The 23357-nt window shown below is 39.1% G+C and overlaps 1 protein-coding gene across 3 annotated transcripts in view; it reads left to right on the top strand.

The window, feature by feature from the left end:
• Positions 1-23357, top strand: part of SEMA5B (semaphorin 5B) — a 191669-nt gene that overhangs the window by 132162 nt on the left and 36150 nt on the right. For all 3 annotated transcript variants that reach the window (XM_074214665.1, XM_074214667.1, XM_074214666.1), the window contains 2 exons: positions 11416-11515; positions 14249-14294. In XM_074214665.1, coding sequence (XP_074070766.1) covers positions 11416-11515; positions 14249-14294 — 146 coding nt within the window. The remainder of the gene's footprint in view (positions 1-11415; positions 11516-14248; positions 14295-23357) is intronic.

The following is a 23357-nucleotide window of genomic DNA, read 5'->3' as shown; positions in this document are numbered from 1 at the left end:
AACCCCATTGCCTTAAATAAAAAAAATTTAAATTTAAAATAAAATAAAAAAGAAGTTTAGGCTCGAATTACATCTATTTATTATACTTCAAATATTTGCAAGTTGGGAGTATGATTGGGGCAACTAGATGGACGGTGCAGTGAATAGAACCCTAGCCCTGGAGTTAGGGAGACCTGAATTCAAATGTGACTTCAGATGCTTCCTAACTGTGTGACCCTGGGCAAGTCACTTAAGTTCCTCATCTTAAGTGCCTTAGTTCCTCATCTGTAAAATGATCTGGAGAAGGAAATGGCAAACCATTCCAGTTTCTCTGCCAAGAAAACCCCAAATGGGGTCATGAAGAGTCGGACACAACTGAAAACAATTGACAAGGACCATGATGCTCTTTTAGAGGCTAAGAATAAAAACCATTTTGCTTGATCACTTTACATGGGAAATAGCTAGACAAGGAGAATGGTAGTAGTTTATTCTGAGACAGCTTAACTCTCTCAGTAAGCAAATAAAATTATCCAAGTAAATAGAAATAGGAATCAGAGACTATTAGGATACTAAATGGTGGCAGAGTGGATGGAGTATCTGGCCTGGAGTCAGGAAGACCTGAGTTCAAATCCAGCCTCAGACCCTTACTAGTTGTGTAACCCAGACAAGTCATAGTACTCTGCCTCAGTTTCCTCATCTGTAAAATGAGCTGGAGAAGGAAATAGTTTTCTAGTAAGTCTGCCAAGAAAACCCCAAATGGGATCACACAGAGTTGTGCATGATTAAAATGACTGAACAACAAAAGTCTAAATGGGCTTTTCAGCTCTTATATTTATACCTTGGGCAATAGGGAGCCTTCTGAGTGTTCTGAACAGTGACATGACCATATTTACAAATAAGAAAAATTCATATGATGATTTGAATGTGGTATGAAGACTATATTGGAGGGGGTCAGGAAGACCTAGTAGACGGCTGCTATATTAAGTCAAACAGGTGGTAATAAGAGCCTGGACCAAGGTGGGGATAGTGGACTTGGGAGGGAAGAGATGTACAAGATACTATGGAGACAGTTAATGACTTGGTAAGGATAAGAAAACTGAAGAAGCGGAAAGAAGAAAAAGTAGTCCCAGGGTGACCGGTTGTACTACTGACAGAAGTCAGAATTCTGGGAAAGGATAATTAGCTCAATTTAAACATGCTGAGTCTGAGACCCCAGCAGAACCTCCAGATAAAGATGTCTTTGTAGGTAGTTGGAGATGCTGATGTGGAGAGAGGGAGAGGGGGATCTGACCGAAGATTGAGACTCAGGAGTCATCTGCATAATAGAACTGGGAGTTAAAACAATAATAAATGAGATTAACAAGAGAAGGATCATTAAAAAAAAGGTGGGGAGAAGCCAGAGCAGAACCTTGGGGAATGCCTGCCTTGAGGGGTAAAGGAAAAAGAGAAGCAAGGGACCTTGGTATCCCTGAACTCAAGGAGGGAGGGGATTCCCCTCCCCCCACTTGTGTATCCCCCACCCCCTCCCGACCCCCGGTATAAAAAAACAGCCCTGGATAGTAGCTCTCAATTATAGGAGACATTCAATGGATACTATTGATCCCTGATTTTTCTAAACTTCTAAGAGATTTAGTCTCCTAGTCACACAATTTAGCACTTATTTATTTATGCACCATCTGGTCCTGTTCTTTAATTATTTCCCCAGGTATATTAGTCTGGTCCCCCAGGTAAATTGAAAGCATTTGGAGAACAGGAGTACAGTGGAATGTCTACTACCGAGGATTACCTTGAGTTAGATATCCCTGGACTCTCAGTCCTTTCACATCTTCTCATTCTATAAATCTTGTATGAATTTTCCCATAAATTCTCTTCAAAAGTTCTTTTACTCAAAACAAAGATCCTTCTCTTATGAATCCCATTTTATTCTTATGTTTTTAACCACCAGTTCTATTATGCAGAAGACTCCTGAACCGCAATCTTGTTTTTGGACTTTGGCTTTTGATCCTGTGCCCAACTGCTTCAACAAACTTTGTTCCAGGTACCAAAGATAAAGAGACAGCAAAACAGCCTGTCCTCAGGGAGCTTACATTCCACCTGACTAGGATGAGGATAAAACATAGGATTTAATTATGTAGCTTATAGGAGTGTGTCCCTCAAACCCTCCCACTCTTTCTTTCTAATCCCCTCCCAGAGAAGTTTAATCCCCAACAGGATTCCCAGTTCATGGCCAGCTTGAAAGTTTGGTTATTAATAATCTCCAACTAAAATGAGAACCCCTTGAGCATAGGGACTCTCTTATTTATTCTTCCTAGTTCTATCCCAGGCATGCTTATTTCCTTTTTCAGCTCATTTTGCAGATGAGGAAACTGAGGAAAACAGGGTTAAGTGATTTACCCAGAGTCACATGACTGGTGAGTGTCTGGGGTCAGATTTGAACTCAGGAAGAGGAGCCTTCCTAGCCCCAGGTCTGGTTCTCTTGGCACCTGGAAAACACTTAATAAATGAATTGCTATTCATTCATTTATTCATTCAGTGTCAGTGTACTTTGCTGTTGTTTTGGCAGCAGCACGGTGGCCTTCAGGCTGCTCATCTCTCATCTTATCTCCCTACCACAGGGAATGGACGAGCCCCCATAATAGGACTCAATAAATGCTTGGTGGTGGATAGATTGATTACCTCAAAGTCGTTGCCATCAGTGTGTACCTGAGATTCTGCTGTAAATCACTCCCCGTTTCCCGTAGATTCATACCAGTGCCTCAGATGCTTGATTTTCATTTCTGATATTTTCCTCTGAGCCTTTCTCCCCTCCCATTTTCCAACCCTTTCCATCCCATCTCTGAATGGTTTTTGCACAGCATTTTGCAGTACGACTCTCAGGAGCCTGAGGTGAATGGTTCTGGTAATGTAGACAATTAGCATTTTGTAATGTTGGGATTTGGGGAGACAACATTTTGATGATACAGTGAAAATAGCATTGGGCTCTGGAGTGGGAGGCTTTGAATTCAAATCTTGCCTCTAATGATTACTAGTTGTGGGACCTTGGGTGAGTCTCTTTCATGGGCTTCAGTTTCCTAATCAGTAAAATGAAGGGATTGAACTAGATGGCCACAGAGGTAAAGGTTTACTTAAACTAGCTCCTAAGAGCTCCAGAGAGTTTGTGGTTGAATTTTTCAGTGTAAGCATTTACACCTCAGAAATTGGAAAATGCTACAAATCCAGGCTTGATTTATTGTTTTGTTGATTATCTAGGCTTAAGAAAATGATGAAAAAAAGTTAATGATACAAATTCAACAAAAAAGTCATATACTTTTAAATATACTTTTTTTTCATTTTTCCCCCAATTGATATTTTATTTTATTTCTCCAGTGGCATGTTATAAACGTTTTTCAACATTCATCCATGTGCATATACATATTTATATGTTTCATAATTTCCTTCCACCCACCCTTCCCATTCCCCTTGCCTCAGTGGTGAACAGACTAGTGAATATTTGCATTTACTACGTTTACAGATTAGTCATTTTCTGAGAGAGGAATTAGGATTAAAGGGAAAAAAGAAAAGCAGGAGATAGGAAGGAAAAACAAGAGAAATTTTTAAAAGGAGAATATAGTGTTCATTCAGATTCTGTAGGGTCTGTTTTGTTTTGCTTTGTTTTTCTTCCTCTGAATGTGAATAGAATTGTCCAAAGAGGTCTCCTAGGGTTGTCCTAGCTCTCTGAACTGCTGAGAGGAGCTGCATCCATCAAGGTTGATCAACTCACAATATTGTTGTTAATGTGAATAGTGTTCTCTCTTGGTTCTGCTCCCTTCGCTCAGTGTCAGTTCCTATAATTTGTTCCATGTTTCTCTAGAGTCTGACCATTCATGGTTTCTTATAGAATAGTAATACTCCATAACTAGAGATATATTTTAAAAGGGCATTTTTTCCCTCACCAGAAAGCCAGTTGTTAAACATTTACAAACATGCCCCTGTTCTGGGATCTCTTTCAGTTCATAGATTCGTGATCCTATAAAAGCTTTTCAGAATTCACATTATTTATAATCATTATTATTGTTGTTGTTATTTTCAAGAAAGATTTCTTTTTTTTGGATTTGAAGATTTTATTTACTTTGAGTTTTACAATTTTTCTCCTAATCCTACTCCCTCCCCACCCCCACAGAAGGCAATCTGTCAGTCTTTACATTGTTTCCATGGTATACATTGATCCAAATTGAGTGTGATGAGAGAGAAATCATATCCTTAAGAAAGAAACATAAAGTATAAGAGATAGCAAGATCAGACAATAAGGTGTCAGGTTTTTTTTTTCCCCCTAAATTAAAGGGTCTTTGGTCTTTGTTCAAACTCCACAGTTCTTTCTCTGGATACGGATGGTATTCTCCATTACAGACAGCCCCAAATTGTCCCCGATTGTTGCACTGATGGAATGAGCAAGTCCATTAAGGTTGGTCATCACCCCCATGTTGCTGTTAGGGTGAACAATGTTCTCCTGGTTCTGCTCATCTTGCTCAGCATCGGTTCCTGCAAATCCCTCCAGGCTTCCCTGAATTCCCATACCTCCTGATTTCTAATAGAACAATAGTGTTCCATGTTATACATATACCACAGTTTGCTAAGCCATTCTCCAATTGAAGTACATTTACTTAATTTCCAATTCTTCGCCACCACAAACAGGGCTGCTATGAATATTTTTGTACAGGTGATGGTTTTACCCTTTTTCATCATCTCTTCAGGGTGTAGACCCAGTAGTGGTATTGCTGGATCAAAGGGTAAGCACATTTTTGTTGCCCTTTGGGCAATAGTTCCAGACTACTCTCCAGAAAGGTTGGATGAGTTCACAGCTCCACCAACAGTATAATAGTGTCCCAGATTTCCCACAACCCTTTCAACAATGATCATTATCCTTTCTGGTCATACTGGCCAGACTGAGAGGTGTGAGGTGGTACCTCAGAGAAGCTTTAATTTGCATTTCTCTAATAAGTAATAATTTAGAGCAATTTTTCATGTGACTATGGATTGCTTTGATCTCCTCATCTGTAAATTGCCTTTGCATATCCTTTGACCATTTGTCAATTGGGGAATGGCTTTTTAAAAAATATCACTCAGTTCTTTGTATATTTTAGAAATGAGTCTTTGTCAGAAACATTAGTTGTAAAGATTGTTTTCCAGTTTACTGCATTTCTTTTGATCTTGTTTACAGTGGTTTTGTCTAGGCAAAAGCTTTTTAATTTAATGTAATCAAAATCACCTAGTTTGTTTTTAGTGATGTTCTCCATCTCTTCCTTAGTCATAAACCGCTTCCCTTTCCATAGATCTGACAGGTAAACTACTCCTTGATCTTCTGGTTTGCTTATACTATTGTTTTTTATGTCTAAATCCCATATCCATTTGGATCTTATCTTGGTATATGATGTGAGGTGTTGGTCTAACCTAAGTTTCTTCCATACTAACTTCCAATTTTCCCAGCAGTTTTTATCAAAGAGAGTTTTTATCCCAATAGCTGGATTCTTTGGGTTTATCAAACAGCAGATTACTATAATCATTTCCTTCTATTGCATCTAGTCTATTCCACTGGTCTACCACTCTATTTCTTAGCCAGTACCAGACAGTTTTTATGATTGATGCTTTATAATATAATTTTAGATCAGGCAGGGCTAAGCCACCTTTCAAAAAAGATTTCTTAGGATTTTAGCAAAAAGCCTTTAAGAAGGGACTTCAAAGTTTATCTGTGTCAAAACTGTGTTTTTATAAATGAGGAAACTGAGACCCAGAGAAAATAAATAATTTGTCCATAACACACAGAGAACATATAGCAGAACTAGGGTTCAAATTCAGATATCCTTATCTCTAAATCTAACAATCTTCCTGTAGCCAGTCTGGAATTAAGTATTTGATGTGGAGAATTGTTATCATTGAATCATTCATCTAGAATCAGACTTTTCTCATTAATTCCACCTGAATAAAGCTTTTTCTCTACATTTTTGGATATACTTGATTTCCAAAAAACCCAAACAAATATCTTTTTCTCTATCTTTTGTACCTTTATTTTAAATTTAAAGGAAGCAAAATTAATTAATTGATTTTAAAAGATGATAATAAATGAATGAATAAATGAAGATTAAATGGGTACCTAGGTGGCACAGTGGATAGAACTGGCCCGGAAGACATGAGGATCTGAATTCAAATTTGATCTCAGACAGGTACTAGTTGTGTGATCCTGGACAAGTCTTTTAATCTTGATTGCCTCCAGAAAAAAAATAATTTTAAAAAATGTAAAGGAAGCTGGTCTCTATTCCAAGATTCAATGAATCCAACCTGTTTCTTCTAGAAATTGTGGGGATGGAGATGGGAATGGGGAATGCTAGTGAAATTGGGTCAAGGAGAAGTTAGTTTCCTAAGCTGAAGGAGACCTGGGACTTTGAAAAGAGAAAAACATTCTTCTATCCTTTCTGTTATCCCATTTTTTCTTTATTCCCCTCAAATGGAGTTGGAAATAGGGAAATAAATTCAACTTTTCTTTAAATTGTGTCCAGTGATCATAGAACCACAGAACTGGAAGGACCTTTAAAATCTAACTTTTTCATTTTACAGATGGGAAGCCTGAGAGTCAACTTCCCAATTCCTGTGACCTACCATCTATTTCTTACCACATCCACAACTAGGATTGTGTTAGTAAATATTTAACTAGCTCTCCAGGAAAAAAAAAATTGCACTGGGCACATTTTTAAGTTTAATTTGCATTATTAATAACATTTTCTCCATCTCTTTCTAAAGTCTAGAAATCAACAAAACAGCATAATGAGCCTGACTTGGAATGTTTATTGATATCTGAGCTATAAATCTAACAATCGACTCTCCCAGCAATGGTTCCTTCCCACCCTGTGTGAGGAATCATATGGAGAGATGCGGAAGGATCTGAATCTTGCTTTTGGACAAAGTCCAAGCTAATGGATGAGCTGTGGGCTCCCATAGGCAATAGACTAGAGCAGCATTAAAAAAAAAAACAACTTAACACCATAGTGCACTAACAGAATAAGGAAAATTTCTTAGGGGGCGGGGATTGTGAACTCAGCCTCTAAAATAGGTTTGTATACCCCTAAGATTTTGGAAGAACCCGTCTGGGTTAAACTTAGAGAGTGAGCTCACTTTTGGCTCTCACAGCCCACCCTATAAATGTCTATTGCCAGCCTAGCCTGGGTCATTATGCCCGGGTCCCCCAGTCTCCTTCTGAGGTCAGAGGGAAATGCTTCATTTTGCTGCAAGATTTATTATTATTATTATTTTTTTAACCAGGCACAGTTTTTGAAAAACATCCAGCTCACAAAACCTCCCATCCTCAGGGGAGCTTTTAAGTATTTGCTTGTTGTGTAGAAATGAGGGGCTGCTCTACTCCTTGGAGGAAGGATAATGAGCTATGATTTATTTCTTCCAGATTCCTCTGATCCCTCCCTTGCTCCTTCCATCCCCTTCTCTGCCATCAACACATACACACACACACACACAAACCACTCTCCCATACCCAGCCGAGCTGATCACAAATGAATTATGGAGAAATGTGTTATCATATGTCACATACAACTCTTTAATCTTTTTTTTTGTTTGTTTTTGCAAGGCAAATGGGGTTAAGTGGCTTGCTGGAGTCCACACAGCTAGGTAATTATTAAGTGTCTGAGGTTGGATTAGAACTCAGGTACTCCTGACTCCAAGGCCAGTGCTTTGTCCACTACGCCACCTAGCTGCCCCCAGCTCTTTAATCTTAACCTCCACCTCCTTGACTCTAAGAATTCCTCTGCCCCATGGGTCATTCCAGTCATATATTAAAAGCTAGAAGGAACTTTAGAAGCCTTCTAATCTAACCTCATTTTATAAATGAGAAACCTTACAGCTAAAGAGTTTAAGACCTTGCTCAAAATCACACTTGTGACCTTGGGATTGGAGAACCAGGACATAATCCCAGCTTCTGACATCATCTCTGGCTCTTTTCTCTGTCATAGAGATTTATCCTATAACCATACTTAGCTGAGTTGATCACAAATGAGTTATTGGGAAATGTGCTATAATACTTCCCATACATCTCTTTAATCCTAACCTCCACCCTTCTTGATCCTGAGAATTCCTCTGTCCCATGGATCATCACAGTCACATATATTAAAAGCTAGAAGGCTCCTTAGAAACCTTCTAATCTAACTTCACTTTATAAATGAGGAACCTTAGGGCTAACTAAGGGTTGTGACCTTGCTCAAAAATCATATATATGATCTTGGAATGGGAGCACTGGGGCATAATCCCAGTCTCTCAGACATCATTTCTGGCTCTTTTCTCCATCATAGGGGTTTAAAACCTTTGCCCTTGATTCATTCTGTTTTCATTGAATCTTAGAAATGGAAAGAACCTCAGAGGTGATATAATCCAACCCCAATCTGGAATCTTCTCAATAATATCCTTGACAAATGAACCTCCATTTGAAGACCTTAGAGTAATGTTCTTCACCCAAGGCACCTCATTGTATTAAATGTTGGAAATGTTCCCTTGTATAAAGAGTCAAACCTTCTGAACAACTTCCAGCCATTGCTTTTAATACTCAGTGTGGTACAGGTCTCAGTTTAACTAAAGCACTGTCCATTCAGTGATTATGACAGGTAAGAAAGAAATGATGGACTCTTTTATCTATCAAAAAAAAAATCATTCCAGGAAGAGAAGACCCTCAGGATTTCTGATCCAAACAGAAACAATTGCTGAGCTCACAGTTACCCAGTACATCCAGGGCCATCTCCAGTCCGATCTATCTGGTCACCGGACCTAGATGGCTCCAGAGGAGAAAGTAAGCCTGGTGATGTTGCACCCTCCCCCAACTTACATGTCATGGCATCACCACCCTGATGTCAATTAGAACAGTGGAAACCCCAATGAATTTAGTCAGAGGACCTGGATTCAAATCCCACTTCTGACTGTGTGACCTTGGATAAGTTATTTATTTTGTCCATGTTTTTTCCCTCATCTGTAAAATGAGAAGTTTGGACTAGGTGGGTTCCAGATTTCTGTCCAGTTCTAAATCTATGATCCTGTGAACCTATAAATAAAATTCCAAATATTTGATAGTAGATATCATGGCTTCTCAGATCTTTTCTGATTTTGACAACCAATCTCATATGATGTGTGATGTGGGGCTGGTCCTAGAACCATCCTGGATATTTTCCCAGCTCTGTCATGTCAATGCACTTCCTAAAATATGTCTCTCAGAGCTGAAGGCAGTATTCTAGATGAGATATTGCAAGATCAGAGTAAAACCATTCATTATCTTGCTCACTCTGAACACCTACTTCTGTCAATGAAGCCCAAGGCCACTTTGCTGCCTGACATTTTTGACAAGTATTCTAGGAACTGTGAGAGGCCTAGGAAGATCTGGATTCAAGTCCAATCTTTGACATACTGGGTGACTCTGGACAAGTCACAATTTCCCATATTTTAGCCAACTAAGACTATAAATCACAGAGGAAGGTACTGATAAATGTTGGTAAAAGGAATTTCCCTAACCTGGGAATTCAGAATACCAATGAAATCACAGGTCTGGTCCTTATCCTTATTCTTAGTTTAGGATTTACCAGAGATGCTGATGGTGTAATGGATAGAGAGTTGAGACTGTAATGAGAAAGACCTGAGATCAAATTCAACCTCAGACACCTATTAACTGTGTGACCCTGAGCAAATCACATTAACCTATGACTGCCTCAGTTTCTTCAACTGTAAAAAAAAAAGAAGCACCTACTTCTCAGGATCATTGTAAGGATAAAAGTAGATATTTGTAAAAAACTTAGCATAGGGACTGGCATGATGGTAGTTGTTTTATAAATATTTATTCCCTTTCCTTGAGCATTCTGCTACTCTGTAATTGGGGAACCTCTCTTGACTTTGCATGTATGGACAACATATGGATAGTTTTAGAAGAATTCCCCCTTGTTTTAGCACCTTTCATCTAGTAACTGAATAGATAGGAACCCATGATGGGTGGTTCTCTAATCAAAACTTGAGAAGGAAAGTCTACTCAATAAATTTTTTCTATGTAGATGGTTGACTTAATGAATTTTTTTTTTGAAACATCACATCACATGGGACCTGTTCCCTTCCCCCTCCTTCCAGGATTACTATAAAAACTTCAGAGTTGGGAGCATTCTTACTTTAATACAGGATGAATGCAACAGAATAATAAGATCACTGGATTTGACTTCAGAGTCTCTGGGTTCAAAAAACCTACTAAGACTTACATGAACTGGGGCAGCCAGGTGATGTAGTGGATAGAGTACTGGCCCTGAGTAAGGAGGACCTGAGTTCAAATCCAGGCTCAGACCCTTAATAATTGCCTAGCTGTGGACCTTGGGCAAGTCACTCAACCCCATTGCCTTAAATAAATAATAATTTTTTTTTAAAGACACAAACTGGTGCTGAATGAAGTGAGCAGAACCAAAAGACATTTATATACAGTAAGAACAACTTTGTGCAATGGTCAGTTACGAAAGACTTCACTCTTCTCAGCAAGACAGTGATCATAGACTAAAGGACTTGTGATGGAAAATACCATCCACATCCAGAGAAAGAACTATGGAATCTGAATGTAAATCAAAGCATACTATTTTCACTTAAAATATTTTTTTCTTCTTGTGGTTTTTCCTTTTTGTTTTGCTTCTTCTTTCACAGCATGACTAAAATGGAAATATGTATAATATAATTGAAATGTATAACATATATCAGATTACTTGCTATCTTAGGGTGGGGGGAGAGGAAAGGGTGGGAGGGAGATAATTTTTACAAAAATGAATGCTGAAAATTATCTTTACATATAATTGGAAAAATAAATAAATCAATTTAAATGCTCAAAAAAAAAATCCTTCCTGTCACTCACTACCTCTGTGATGCTGAGCAACCTTTCTGGATCTCTGTGTGACAAGAGGATACTGAAATAAATAGTCTCTTAAGTTTCTTTTCAATTCTAAAATTTGGGGTATTAAGATGGACCTCTGGAGAATTTCAGCCTGTTCAGGGATCCCACTCTGGCTCTATGACCAGAAAATAGGACTTCTCTTTCTGTGCTCTCGGCTCCACACCCGCATTAGGGTCACACTGACCCTTATGAATTCCCACAGCTAAAGGGGATCTCCAGAGGCTATGTTACCCAACCCCATCATTCTACAGCTAAGGAAGCTTCAGCCTACAAAAGGAGGTTTGTCCTTGATTTGTCCAGGACCACACAACTCGTTAAGGCAGGGCTGGGATTAGAGCCAAGCTCTCCTGGCTCCCATCCCAATGCTAACTAACAAAATATCACTATTTTCCTTCTGATTGACACAGGTCCATTCTGGAAGCCCCAGTGATGGAGAATTGGGTATCTCTCAGTAACTGGGTGTTTATCTCTTTTTCTTGTCCATCCCTATCCCCCATATCCAGATCTGAAGCCGTGGATCTCTAACTTCACCTACCCTGGTGTTCAAGATTTCTCCCAACTTGCTCTGGACCCCTCCAGGAACCAGCTCATAGTGGGAGCCAGGTAACAGCAAGGGACCCTTTAGCATATCCCACCAGAGGAGTGGGATGGGATCTGAAGTACTCAAGGAGGCAGAATGAATCATCCAGATCTGTCTTGGTCACTCATTCATGGGGAGAACATAGGGAGAGAAGGATTTTTTTTCTCCAGTCTCACCTCATAGAGCCTTCAGAAACTCTTCCCACAGAAAGTATATTTTGTTTATGTGGACTAAAGTTTGAGATCTGAAATCAGGTAGTAAATAACCAAGGACCTTCTGGAAAAAAAAAGGTCATGCTCTTGTTCCCCTTGTAGAATCTTCTAGGGTAAATGGAAAACCTACCAGCTAAAAACTACCATGTACAGTTTTCACTATTTTTTCCCTGAGAAGTTGAAAGATCTGGAAGATCCCATTACTGAAAAATAGCTCCCTCATACTCTAAAGAATTTTCTTTTAATCAAACATCCTGAAATCATACAAGTCAGAACCTTTGACAGTGGTTTCCTTTAAAGTTCAGAATATCATCAGGGAAGGTATCAGTCTTTAATACCTTAGTAGGAATCAGATTAAACATATTGCTATCAGACCTCTAGCCAAAGATTGAAGGAGTAAAAATTTTGATTGATTGGGGAAAGGATGGGGCTGAGGGAAAAGCAATTTTAAAAAGTGGCATCGTGTTTGGAGGAAGCAGATCTGGATTTTGGGTAGCCAGAAGGCAATAGGAAGTTGATAATACTTGAGGGCAGTGGATAAGGACTTCAGAAAATGGGAGAGGAATGAAGAATAGAAAGCATGAGGGGACAAATTTTCCTCCCAAAGGCATGATGATAAGTCTTCTAAAATAACCTTCCTCATCTAGTAGGTAATGCAAGTTTTATTATCCTTATTGATATCTTATTTGATATTGATATAGTGTTTCCTTATTGAAGAAACTGAAGTTCAAGTTGTTAAATGATTTTTTGAGATTATATCACTGTTAAGTATGGGAACCCATTTTTATGTGATGTTGCCTTCATTTTCAAAATAAAGAAAACCCCTTTTGGTTGTTCTTAAAAAACTTCATTGGTAGAATTTCGAACAGATATGGCCTCCTGGGTTCCCTTGGGATCTAGGAGAATTAAGAGGGTCTTAAATTATTTTCCTGTCTTGGCCAATGCTCCTCACTCCCTTTCACCCTTCACCTTCCAATAAGAATTTTCTCTTGATTTGAGTTTCCACCAGAACTGGAACCAGGGTAGATTAGCTGGAGCTTTGTCCCAGGACAGCAAAATTTAGAAGATATTGATGTTATTTCAAGAATAGACACAATTGAATTTAACAGTGAATAATTAGTTTAAATGAACAACTACCAGTTACCTTCTCCCCTACCTCCTCACCCCAAGTGACCTCCTCCTAGTCTTAACACACTCTTGCTCCCTTCTCTAGGGGGAGGTCTCCCCCAAAATGACCTTAAGGTCTCTTCCTTAATATCTTTGTATCTTGAAGTCTCAATTTTCTGCCTAAGCTTTCTTTCTTGTCCCCTAACTGAATTTGCATTGAAATATTAATTTGAAGGCATCTTTTGTGCTCCTTGCTTCGGTTACCAGAATTGTTGGTCACATTTCTGGTTCTCTCTCTCTCTCTCTCTCTCTCTCTCTCTCTCTCTCTCTCTCTCTCTCTCTGTCTCTCTGTCTCTCTGTCTCTCTGTCTCTCTGTCTCTCTGTCTCTCTCTCTCTCTCTCTCTCTCTCTCTCTCTCTCTCTCTCTCTCTCTCTGTCTCTCTCAGGGTCCAGTCCCTTACCACTTTTCCTTTCTTCATGTGCGGTTGGGTTATGGGACCTTGGTCACAGAGCTCTGTTGCCCCAGACTTCTGCCTAAGAAAGATACCTTGGGCTCTGCCAGAGCAGGATATTTGCCTCTTGGGAGCTGATATGGGACTGCAGGGCCCTCAGTGCTCAGCCTTCATAGTTTATTGATTATGTAGTAGCGCAGTCCCAGTTCACCACTTAAAAGAAGATTAAAGGTGACATTGTTTTCCTCTATCACTGCTGTTGGGGGGGGAGTAAGGGATGTCTAGAGGACAGAGTGGGATCTGAATTGACTTTCTTGGAAATCTCTATCAGAGACCCTAGGAGAGGCATCAAAGGAAAAAATTGGCCTGGGGGCCATTTCTTTTATGAGGCCCTTTAATAGCATCTTCTGTCCATCTGAGTCTTAGGATGAGGTGACCCCTTTAAGCCTCAGATCTTTAGTGTTCTTTGAGACCAATATGGTTCTGGAATCCCATTGCTTGAGGATTCTCCTCTTCTAGCCTGGTATAAACTTTTGAACCAGAGCTCTTCCATGCACCAGGAAGCTGTTAGAAATGGCCATCCTGTCTAAAGACAAGGGGATGAACAATTTGACTTTCCTAAGGTCTTTCCAGGATTCTGAGTGTTGGGTGTATATATGTGGGTGTATATACATACATACATATATATATATTTTTTTTAAATTTATTTTAAACAAATATGAAACAAAAAAGAAAAAAACATTTCCACATTCACAGCAGAACTTAAGAAGATTCAATATAAAACAACAAATTTCTATTTTTTTCCTCATCCCTTCCCCCTTTCCCCCAGAGAAAGCCATATACTTTAAAAAATGAGCTTTTTTTTTTTGAGAGTTGGTTGGTTGTATGTCTGGAGTAGATGTGTCTGATGTATCTTCTCCAGGTAGGTCATTATTTTTTTTTCAAACGAGTATGACTTCTAATTTCTGCATCTCTTATTTCCACAGGAACTATCTCTTCAGACTCAGCCTTACCAACATCTCTCTACTTCAGGTACATTCCCTACCTCAGCTCAATCCCTCTGTACCTCCCAACCATCTGTGTGAACTCTCTGCTTGCAGCATCAAGATTGAAAGTAGGAGATTCCTTGAGAATGAATGGGGAGTTCTGACAGATAGGAATCCTTGCTTCTTTTCTTAACTAGGTGACAGGAAAATCCCTGGAGAGTCAGTCATTTTGCTTTTCTCAACCTTAGTTCAACATTCATGGAATGGTACAGATAGATAGAACACTGGGTTGTTGAGTATAGAACACAGAAGTTCAAATTCTATCCAATAAACTTATTTGCAGGGAGACCCTGGGGAAGTCACTTCACTTCATTTCTTCCAGCCTCAGTTTCCCCATCTTTAAAATGGGGGGGTAGACTCAAAGGTCCCTTCCAGCTCTAAATATCTGATACTGTGATTTTTTTATATTCCTAGTTTTCTACAATATAATGGGTGTGTAAAAATACTCATTGATTGAGAGAAATGAAAATGATGTCTTTTTGATGTGATATTATAATATGCTGGGGGGTGGAGTGAAGTGGCTCTTTGGAAAGAGCTCTGGGGGGTGGCTAGGTGATGCAGTGAATAGAGCACCAGCCTTGGAGTCAGGAGTACCTGGGTTCAAATATGACCCAAGACACTTAATAATTACCTAGCCGTGTGGCCTTGGGCAAGCCACTTAAACTCATTGCTTTGAAAAAAAAAAAAAGGAAAGAGCTCTGGACCTGGAGTCAGAAAGACCTGAATTTAAATGCAACCTCAGACACTTAGTAGTCCTGTAATCCTAGGCAAGTCACAGTTTCCTTACCTGTACTATCTATAGTGCTCCCTAGCTCTTCTTATAATACTAGCTCTTAAACTCCCAGAGTTGTTATGAGGATCAAATGTGTATGACACTTTGCCAATCTTAAAGAATTACACAAATGCTAGCTGTTGTTTAATCATTATTATTATTTCTCAAACATGTTCTAGATTTTTCCACTTTCGGGCCCTTTTACCCTATGCTTGGAAGGGTCACCCTCCTCATCTTTGTTGATAGAATTCCTGCCCATCCCTGTTGAATGCTCTCTTCCAGGAAGCATTCCGTGACCTCTTTTCTGGAAATTTGGTTTCTTTCCTTGTCCATTCTCTGATCAAGTGTTGTTTTCAATGATGGTTATCTATGCATCGTATTCCTCTACCAGACTATTAGCTCCACAGGGCTTCCATATTATGCATAATATCTAAACTTGGTATATTTCTTTATGTAATGCTCTGCATACAGTATGTTCTTAATAAATGTCTGTTGAGCTGAATACATAGATATCTCTATCAACAAAAAGAGATGGAAATATATGAAGAGAGAAATGACATGGTCAAAACTGCTTTTGGAAGATCACTTATCAGGGTGAATGGTGGGATGGAAGTTGAGGCCACTTTGAACTTGAAATTCTATGATTCTTTGATTTTGAAATGCAAAAGACCCCAAATCTGGGTTTCAAGGGAAGGTCTCTTGGGTCTGGGCAGCAGGTACAGGGGGACATCCATGGTGCATCATTCTTATTTCTCAACCTAGCCTATACCACAACTGAGAACTGACTGTAAATTTCAAGAATAGAACAACTAATCTCTTATAGATAGAAGGAACTAGGCATGAATAGCCTATTAAAAAAAAAACAACCTGAGGCTGGGGATGGGCGGAGGGACATGTTATTCTCCTTCACATGATTGAAGGACTGGCAAATGGAGAGGAGATTTGATTTCTTCTCTTTGGTCCCAGAGGGCAGAACCAGGAAACATAGGGGAAGGTTTCAGAGACCCATTTAGTCCTGAAGACTTGTCCAAAACTAGAACAGGCTGCCCCAAGCGATGTTGGTCTTTAGGAAAGGCTGAAAAATCACTTATCAGATATGGAGTGATAGGGATTCCTTTTGTCTTTGGTTTGAAGTTCCTTCCAATTCTGAAATCTGTAATTCAGTGATTCATTTCTCCAAACTCAACCTCCCCATTCCTCAAGCGGGCAGGAAGGAAGTTGTAATAACACCTTTCTGCTTTTGAGCATTTTGCACAGATGGAACTCAAATTTTAAGCTAGAGTGGGAATTCATATTGCTTATGTTGTTAGCTCATCATTCTGAATGGGAATATAATGATGATATTTAGAGATAGAAAGGATATTAGATATCATTAACTAAGAAGCATGGCATTGTGGAAAAAATGTTGAATTTGAAGTTATGGAAACTGAGTTCAGCCTCTAGCTCTGCTACTTAAGTAATTGTGTGACTTTGGACAAGGTCCTTCCTCTTTCTGAAAAATGAGGTGGTTGGTTGAGTTCTTTCTGCAATGGGGTTAAGTGACTTGCCCAAGGTCACACAGGTAATTATCAAGTATCTGAGACTAAATTTGAACTCAGGTCCTCTTGACTCCAGGGCTGGTGCTTTATCCACTATGGCACCTAGCTGCCCCAGTTGAATTAATTTCTCAGGTCTCTTCCTTATTTACATTTATGATCATTTATACCAGAGATAAATTGACTTAAATTGACTTCCTTGGTAGTCTGATGAATCTTTTGAACAGAATTCTTCTTGGAACATTTTTAAATAATTAAGGGAGATGTTGAATTTCAATTAAAAGTTAATGAAAATAATGGTGTAATTTTTCTCATCTAAATTCATTGATCCCCCAAAACCCCAGAGAACCTCTCTCTCTGATCTAGTCCAACTCTCTCATTTGACCAGTGAGGAAACTAAAGGTTAGACAGGGACAGTGACTGCTCCAGGATGTACATGGCAAAGCCCAAGTGCTGAAGACTCCAAATCTAGTGGTCCTTGCCCCAGACTACACTGCCTCAGTTGTATTCTCAACACTCTTAAGATATCCTTCCCCTCCACTTCTACTGTGTTTATCAACTCTCCATTCATAATATTATAATTAGAGATAAGGAGTTAAAAAAGGAAGAATCATTTTGTTCATTGACCAATCACGTATTAAAGGCCTTGTCTGTCACAGGTACTGGGATGAGTGCTGGGGATATTAGGACAAAAAATGAAATAGTCCCTGCCCTCAAGGAGCTTCTATTTCTTTTCTTTTTGTTTCAAGGTTTTGGCAGGGCAATGAGGTTAAGTGACTTGCCCAAGGTCACACAGCTAGGTGATTATTAAGTGTCTGAGGTCACATTTGAACTCAGGTCCCCCTTGACTCCAAGGCCAGTGCTCTATCCACAGCACCACCTAACTGCCCCCAGGAGCTTCTATTTTTACTAGTGCCCACCCACAGAGAATGAAAATAGGAACTGTACCTGTTCCTATGTATTTTACCCTTCATTTCATTGATAAAGGGAACTTTACATGAGAAAACTCTCTCTGGTAATGCATATCAATACCTTCTCTGTGATTCATAATCTTAAAGGTTTTCTAGAGCATTGAAAAGTTGTCTTTTTGCTTACATTCACTCTCTCATCATGTGCCAGAGGCAGGAATTGAATTAAGGTTTTCTTGACTCTAGGGTCAACTCTAACCCTACCTCTTCACTGTCTCTGTACACAGAGGAAAAAAAAAAATATATATATATATATATATATATATATATATATGTCAATTAATTTTAATAGGAGTGAGGAAAGCTAGATGGCACAGTGGATAGAGAACTAGACCTAGAGTCAGGAAGACTTTAATTCAAATCCAGCCTCAAACCCTAATTAGCTGTATGACCCAAGCAAATTGCTTAATCTTTGTTTGCCTCAGTTTGTTTGTCTGTAAAATGTAGATAATAATGACTATTTCCTTGGCTTGTTATGAGGATAAAATGTGATATTTGTAAAACGCTTTGCAAACCTTAAAGTAAAAATGCTAGTTATTATTATTTAATTACAGAGAGATCTGGGACAACTAACTACTGATATGATCAGGGTAATTAGAAAGCTATCAGGAAGTAATAACATTTACTCTAATCATCCTAAACTTAATTGATCCAGATAATGCTCAGCTTTAGTTCTCCAAAGAAGAGCTGGATGATCATTTCTACTGACTTAGACAATCAGATTTTGAGGATCCAGATTTTTAACTTGACCCACAGCTGGTATGATTGTCCCTTAGCAGAAGTGGAGTTGACCTGATCTTAAAAACCCCAGGCAAGTAGTCAAGTCAAACCCTCTTCTCTCCATAAGAAGGCTAGGAGTATGGATGGACTCCTGCTTTTAGAAGCAGCACATTCCCAAGAACCATATCTTACAGTAGAGCACCCTAAGGCAAAGTTCTGACTGCCCTCCTGTGAATGTGTGTGGCTGCCTTAGTCCATTCAGTAGAAAGAGTTGGCTAGGCAGGTAAATGTTAAATCTAAAACAGTGAAAAATTAGACTCTCTTCTATTCCAATGGCTAACAAGCAAACTTGTGTGTGTGGTTACCCAGTAGGCAGGGATGCTAATAGCTTAGGAGATGGTTCTTCCTGAAAGACTGTCTTAAGAATGTATATCCTTTAGAATCTACAAATAAAACCTGCCACTGATCCCACAAAAAAATCTGCCTGATCTGTGAACTGAGGTAGTTTTTATCCAAAGAATGGAGAGCTTATCAAGATCATCTAGTCTCTGGACTCAACCCTTTTTCTTGATTGTTTCAGGGACCTCTTTGCAGAAGGACCCCTTTGCAGAAAAATATTTTTAAATGTAATAATACATAGGATTATCAACCCCCCCAATATATTGATTACCCAAAAAACATAATTATGAAAATATTTTTAAAGGTTCCTAGATCTCTGTTCTAATTCACTGCTCCCCTACCTCCCTGTGAAAGGAAGCAAACATTTATTAAATGACGATTTTACTATCCTCATTTTAACAAGGTAGACAAAGGTTAAGTGACTTAGTAAATGTCTGAGACTGAATTGGAATTCTAGACCCAGTGCTTAGCTGCCTCTGCCCTTTTAACCTTCAAGACAAATCTTACACTCAAAAGAATAAGTGAAGGGATGAGTGACTGCCCAAGATCACCCAGCTAATAAAGAGCAGACCTGAAATTCAAACCCCCAAGTCCTCTATCTCCAAGTCCAGGGCACTTTCTTCTACCATACAAACCCTGCCTTCCTTCTCCAGCCCCCCTTACCATCTCCCTCTCTGTATTTGGACTGCACATCCTGGTATGGTGCCTCCAAAGTATTCTATAGCTTCTGACCCCCTTTCAGTGAATTTCCAGGAAGACCGTGGGCATCCTGTCTGCCAGGCTCTTCCTTCAAAGCACTTAACTTAAACTTGACTCCTTCCAAAATGCCTCTCCTGATTATCAGCACTCTAGCAGGATCAGAGGTACTTAGTGATCTGTACCATCCATTTGGGAAGAATCCTTACCCAGATGTTCTAAGGGATAGACTGCTTGGCTCCCCATCAATCAACAATTATTTCCTGGGTCTCTGCAGAGTGTCTGACCCTGGGCTGGATGCTTTGGAGGATACAAGAGAAAGTACAAGGTGGGGTCCTTCTCCATAAGGGAGCCCCTGACTGTCTGACTGTTGTTTTTTAGATTTTGATTATTTACAATTTTTTTAATGTTTTGTTGTGAGCATTGTTTTATCACATCATACAAACCCCATGGTACTCCCACACAATTTATGGTCCCCCAAACCAGTGATATAAAATAACATTAAAGTTTGATTGAGCCTGAGAGACCCTGTGACCTTACATGTGGTTATGCTCCATTTGTTAAAAGAAAGGATAGGCGTGTTGACAGCCCAGACGGGGAGACAAGATCAACAAGGCAGAATTGGAGAACAACATAAGACAGCATGTAATAAAGTGTTAGGCTGTCTGATTCAACCATTCACAAGTTCACAGATTTAGAGCTGGAAGGAACCTTTGAAGTCATTTGTAGTCTGACTTCCTTACTGTCTGTTATTTTTTAAATAATGTTTTATTGATGGTTTAAGAAAAACTCATTGTCACTTCCTAATGATTTATAGATGCTTTCCCATCAGTCCTCTAAAGTCATGGACTTCATTGGAATTCTGAAGTTTCCATGTTGTTTTCCTTTACATTATTGGGGTCAACTGGTAACTTATTCTCTTAATTCTGATTGTTTTGTTCTTTATCAGCTCATCTAAGTCTTTCCCACATTTCTCTGGATTCTCCATTTTCATCATATCTTTTTTATAATAATCCATTAAATCCAAATACTACTATTCATGTGGCTTCTCAGTGGGCGATCAATCAGCATTTATTAAGCACCTATTATAAGGATAAGCTCTGGGGATACAGAAGAGGCAAAAGATAGTCCCTGCCCTCAAAGAGCTTATGATCTAATTCAGGAGACATATCAACAAATATAACCAAAGCAATCTATGTGCAGGCTAAACAGGAAAATTAAAGGAGGGAAAGCACTAGAATTAAGAGGGGTTGGGGAAGGTGTCCTAGAGAAAGTGGAATTTTAGTTGGAATTTAAAGGAAGTGAGGGATGTCAGTAGTTAAAGAGAAGAAGAAAAAGCATTCCAGATAAGGGGGACAGCCAGAGAAAATTCCTAGAGCCAAGAATGAGTGTCTTGATTGTAGAACAGCCACTATAATAGATGAATGAAAAACAAACAAATAAAAGCGTGTGTATTTATATGAGTGTATGTAGTTGAGAAATGCCATATATGTCATATATACATATAAACATGAAAACATATGTCAGCACATATGTAAAATTCCTCTTTTTTAAAACTTCTTTATTGCCTAACATTACTACACAGATTATTCATAATTTATTAACTTTATTTTCCATGTAATTCCAAATTGTGTTCCAGAACAGCTGGACCCATTCACAGCTCCACAAACAAGCATTAACTTTCCTATATTTCCTTCCTACCCACAGTTACCATTTCTGTCTTTTGTCATCTTTGCCAGTCTTAGAGGTGTGAGCTGTTTAAATTTGCATTTCCCTTATTTTTGCTAATTTGGAACCTTCTTTTGGATCGCTTACATTTTTCTTTTTAAAAACTGCCAGTACGTATCTTTTGAGCATTTATATATTGGGGAATACCTCTTTTTCTTATATGTTTATATCAATTCCCCACTTCTTTTATTTTTGAGACTTTGAGCAGAATTATTTGCTATAAAGTTTCCTTTCTCATAACTACTCTTTTAGCTTCATTGTTTTTGTTTTTTACAGAAGTGATTCAATTTTATGTAACTGAAACTGTCCATCTTATCTTTTATGCTCCCTTCTGTCCCTTCTTCTTCATTTCACTAATGAGGAAGCTTAGATACAGAGCCCTTATGTAATCTGCCCACATTTACATAGGTGTAAGTGACAGCTGGGATGTGAAGGCAAGTCCCCAGACTCCAAAACAAATTCAATGGGAGTCAGCCAAGGGAGAAATCAAAGTGGGTTAGACTTACCATGACTTCCTTTATTCCATTTGTCTTGGCTGCAGAGGAGACTGAGTTTCCTTCTGTTTCTCATAGGTTTTCTGTAACTTAGTGAGTGCATGGAAACTTCTTAGGGGAGTAGAGTAGGAATCAAGTTCCTGAGGGGAACTTGATAAGAAAATGGGAGAAGCCAAGAGGAACCAAGTCAAATGAGAAAGCAAAATGTCAGTAAATTTGTACAAGGTTGCTAAATGATCCAAGTACAAGGAAACATGGCATCTTGATAATAATGGTCCTGCATTTATTGATGACTCCTATTTGCACACAGGCAGCTAAGTGGTTCCTATTTGCACACAGGCAGCTAGGTGGTTCCTATTTGCACACAGGCAGCTAGGTGGTCCAGTGGATAAAGCACTGGATCCAGAGTCAAGAAGACTCACCATCTAGTCTCAGACATGTACTACCTGGGTGACCTGGGCAAGTCACTTAACTACCCCCTTCAGTTTCCTCATCTATAATATGAGCTAAAGAAGGAAATGGCAAACCACTCCAGTATCTCTGCCAAGAAAACCTCAAATGAGATTACACAGAGTCAGATGCTACTAAAATGACTGAACAAGAAAAACAAAAAATTTATACACAGTCTACCCCCCTCACTCCCTAACACTATCCTCTTTCTGATGACAACACAACTATATTTACCATACTAAAAGCTAGCAGTAAAATTAGATCCCTTAGAGAAGTAATATGGTGAAGTGAATAGGAACTGACCTTAGCATCAAGAAGACCAGAGTGGGGCAGCTAGGTGGTGCAGTGGATAGAGCACCGGCCCTGGAGTCAGGAGGACCTGAGTTCAAATCCAGCCTCAGACACTTAATAATTACCTAGCTGTGTGGCTTTGGTCAAGTCACTTAACCCCATTGCCTTGCAAAAACCTAAAAAAGAAAAAACAATTTGCACAGATGAGTCTTAGGACCCTGGATGAGTCAATTAACATTTTTAATGCTAAATTTTAGAGGAGGTGCCTACCTGCACAGGCAGTTCTTTACATGAAGTTCCCAACACTAATGGAATAATGGACCAAACCAAAATAATAAGAGAGATTATAAAGGAAGGGTTAAATTAGATTAATTAGATTGAGCATGCTGGGTCTGGATTCAGGAAGGTGTGAGTTCAGATCGGCCTTGGACACCACTGTGTGACTCTGGGCAAATCATTCTGTTTGCCTTGATCCAATGGAAGAGGAAATGGTGAACCACTCTGGTATTTTTACAAAGAAAGGCCCATAGACAATCTTGGCAAGCTATGGTCCGTGAAAAGTCGGACACAACTAAAGAACAACAACAATTAGATTGTAAAATGGGGAGGGGGACGAAGATGGCAAAGGCAAAGAAGATTTTAATTCCTTTGAGGATAAATTCTGTGTCCTTTCTATACTTTGTATCTTCCCCAGCACTCAACCCAATGCTTAATAATAGATGGAAAAAAAAGAGGAAAAGGAACTCCTTAATTAGTCATGGAATTTAACTTTCCTAAGAGTGTCTGTGTTCAGTGTCTGGATCTCAGCCAGAGCAGAGATTTAAAGCCATTTTAGCCACATCTCTCCCTAAGCAAGAAATCCTCTCACACCTAAATTTTCTGTCTTCTATTCATTCCTCACTGTGAGCATCCCGACCTCTCCCTACAGACAGACTCTCTCTCTCTCTCTCTCTCTCTCTCTCTTCCCTCCTCTTCAGTAGGAAAGAGATGCTGCAA

This window comes from Macrotis lagotis, chromosome 1 (genome assembly GCF_037893015.1).
Source record: "Macrotis lagotis isolate mMagLag1 chromosome 1, bilby.v1.9.chrom.fasta, whole genome shotgun sequence".
NCBI lineage: Eukaryota > Metazoa > Chordata > Mammalia > Peramelemorphia > Peramelidae > Macrotis > Macrotis lagotis.
This window is presented reverse-complemented; position numbering and strand designations above follow the sequence as displayed.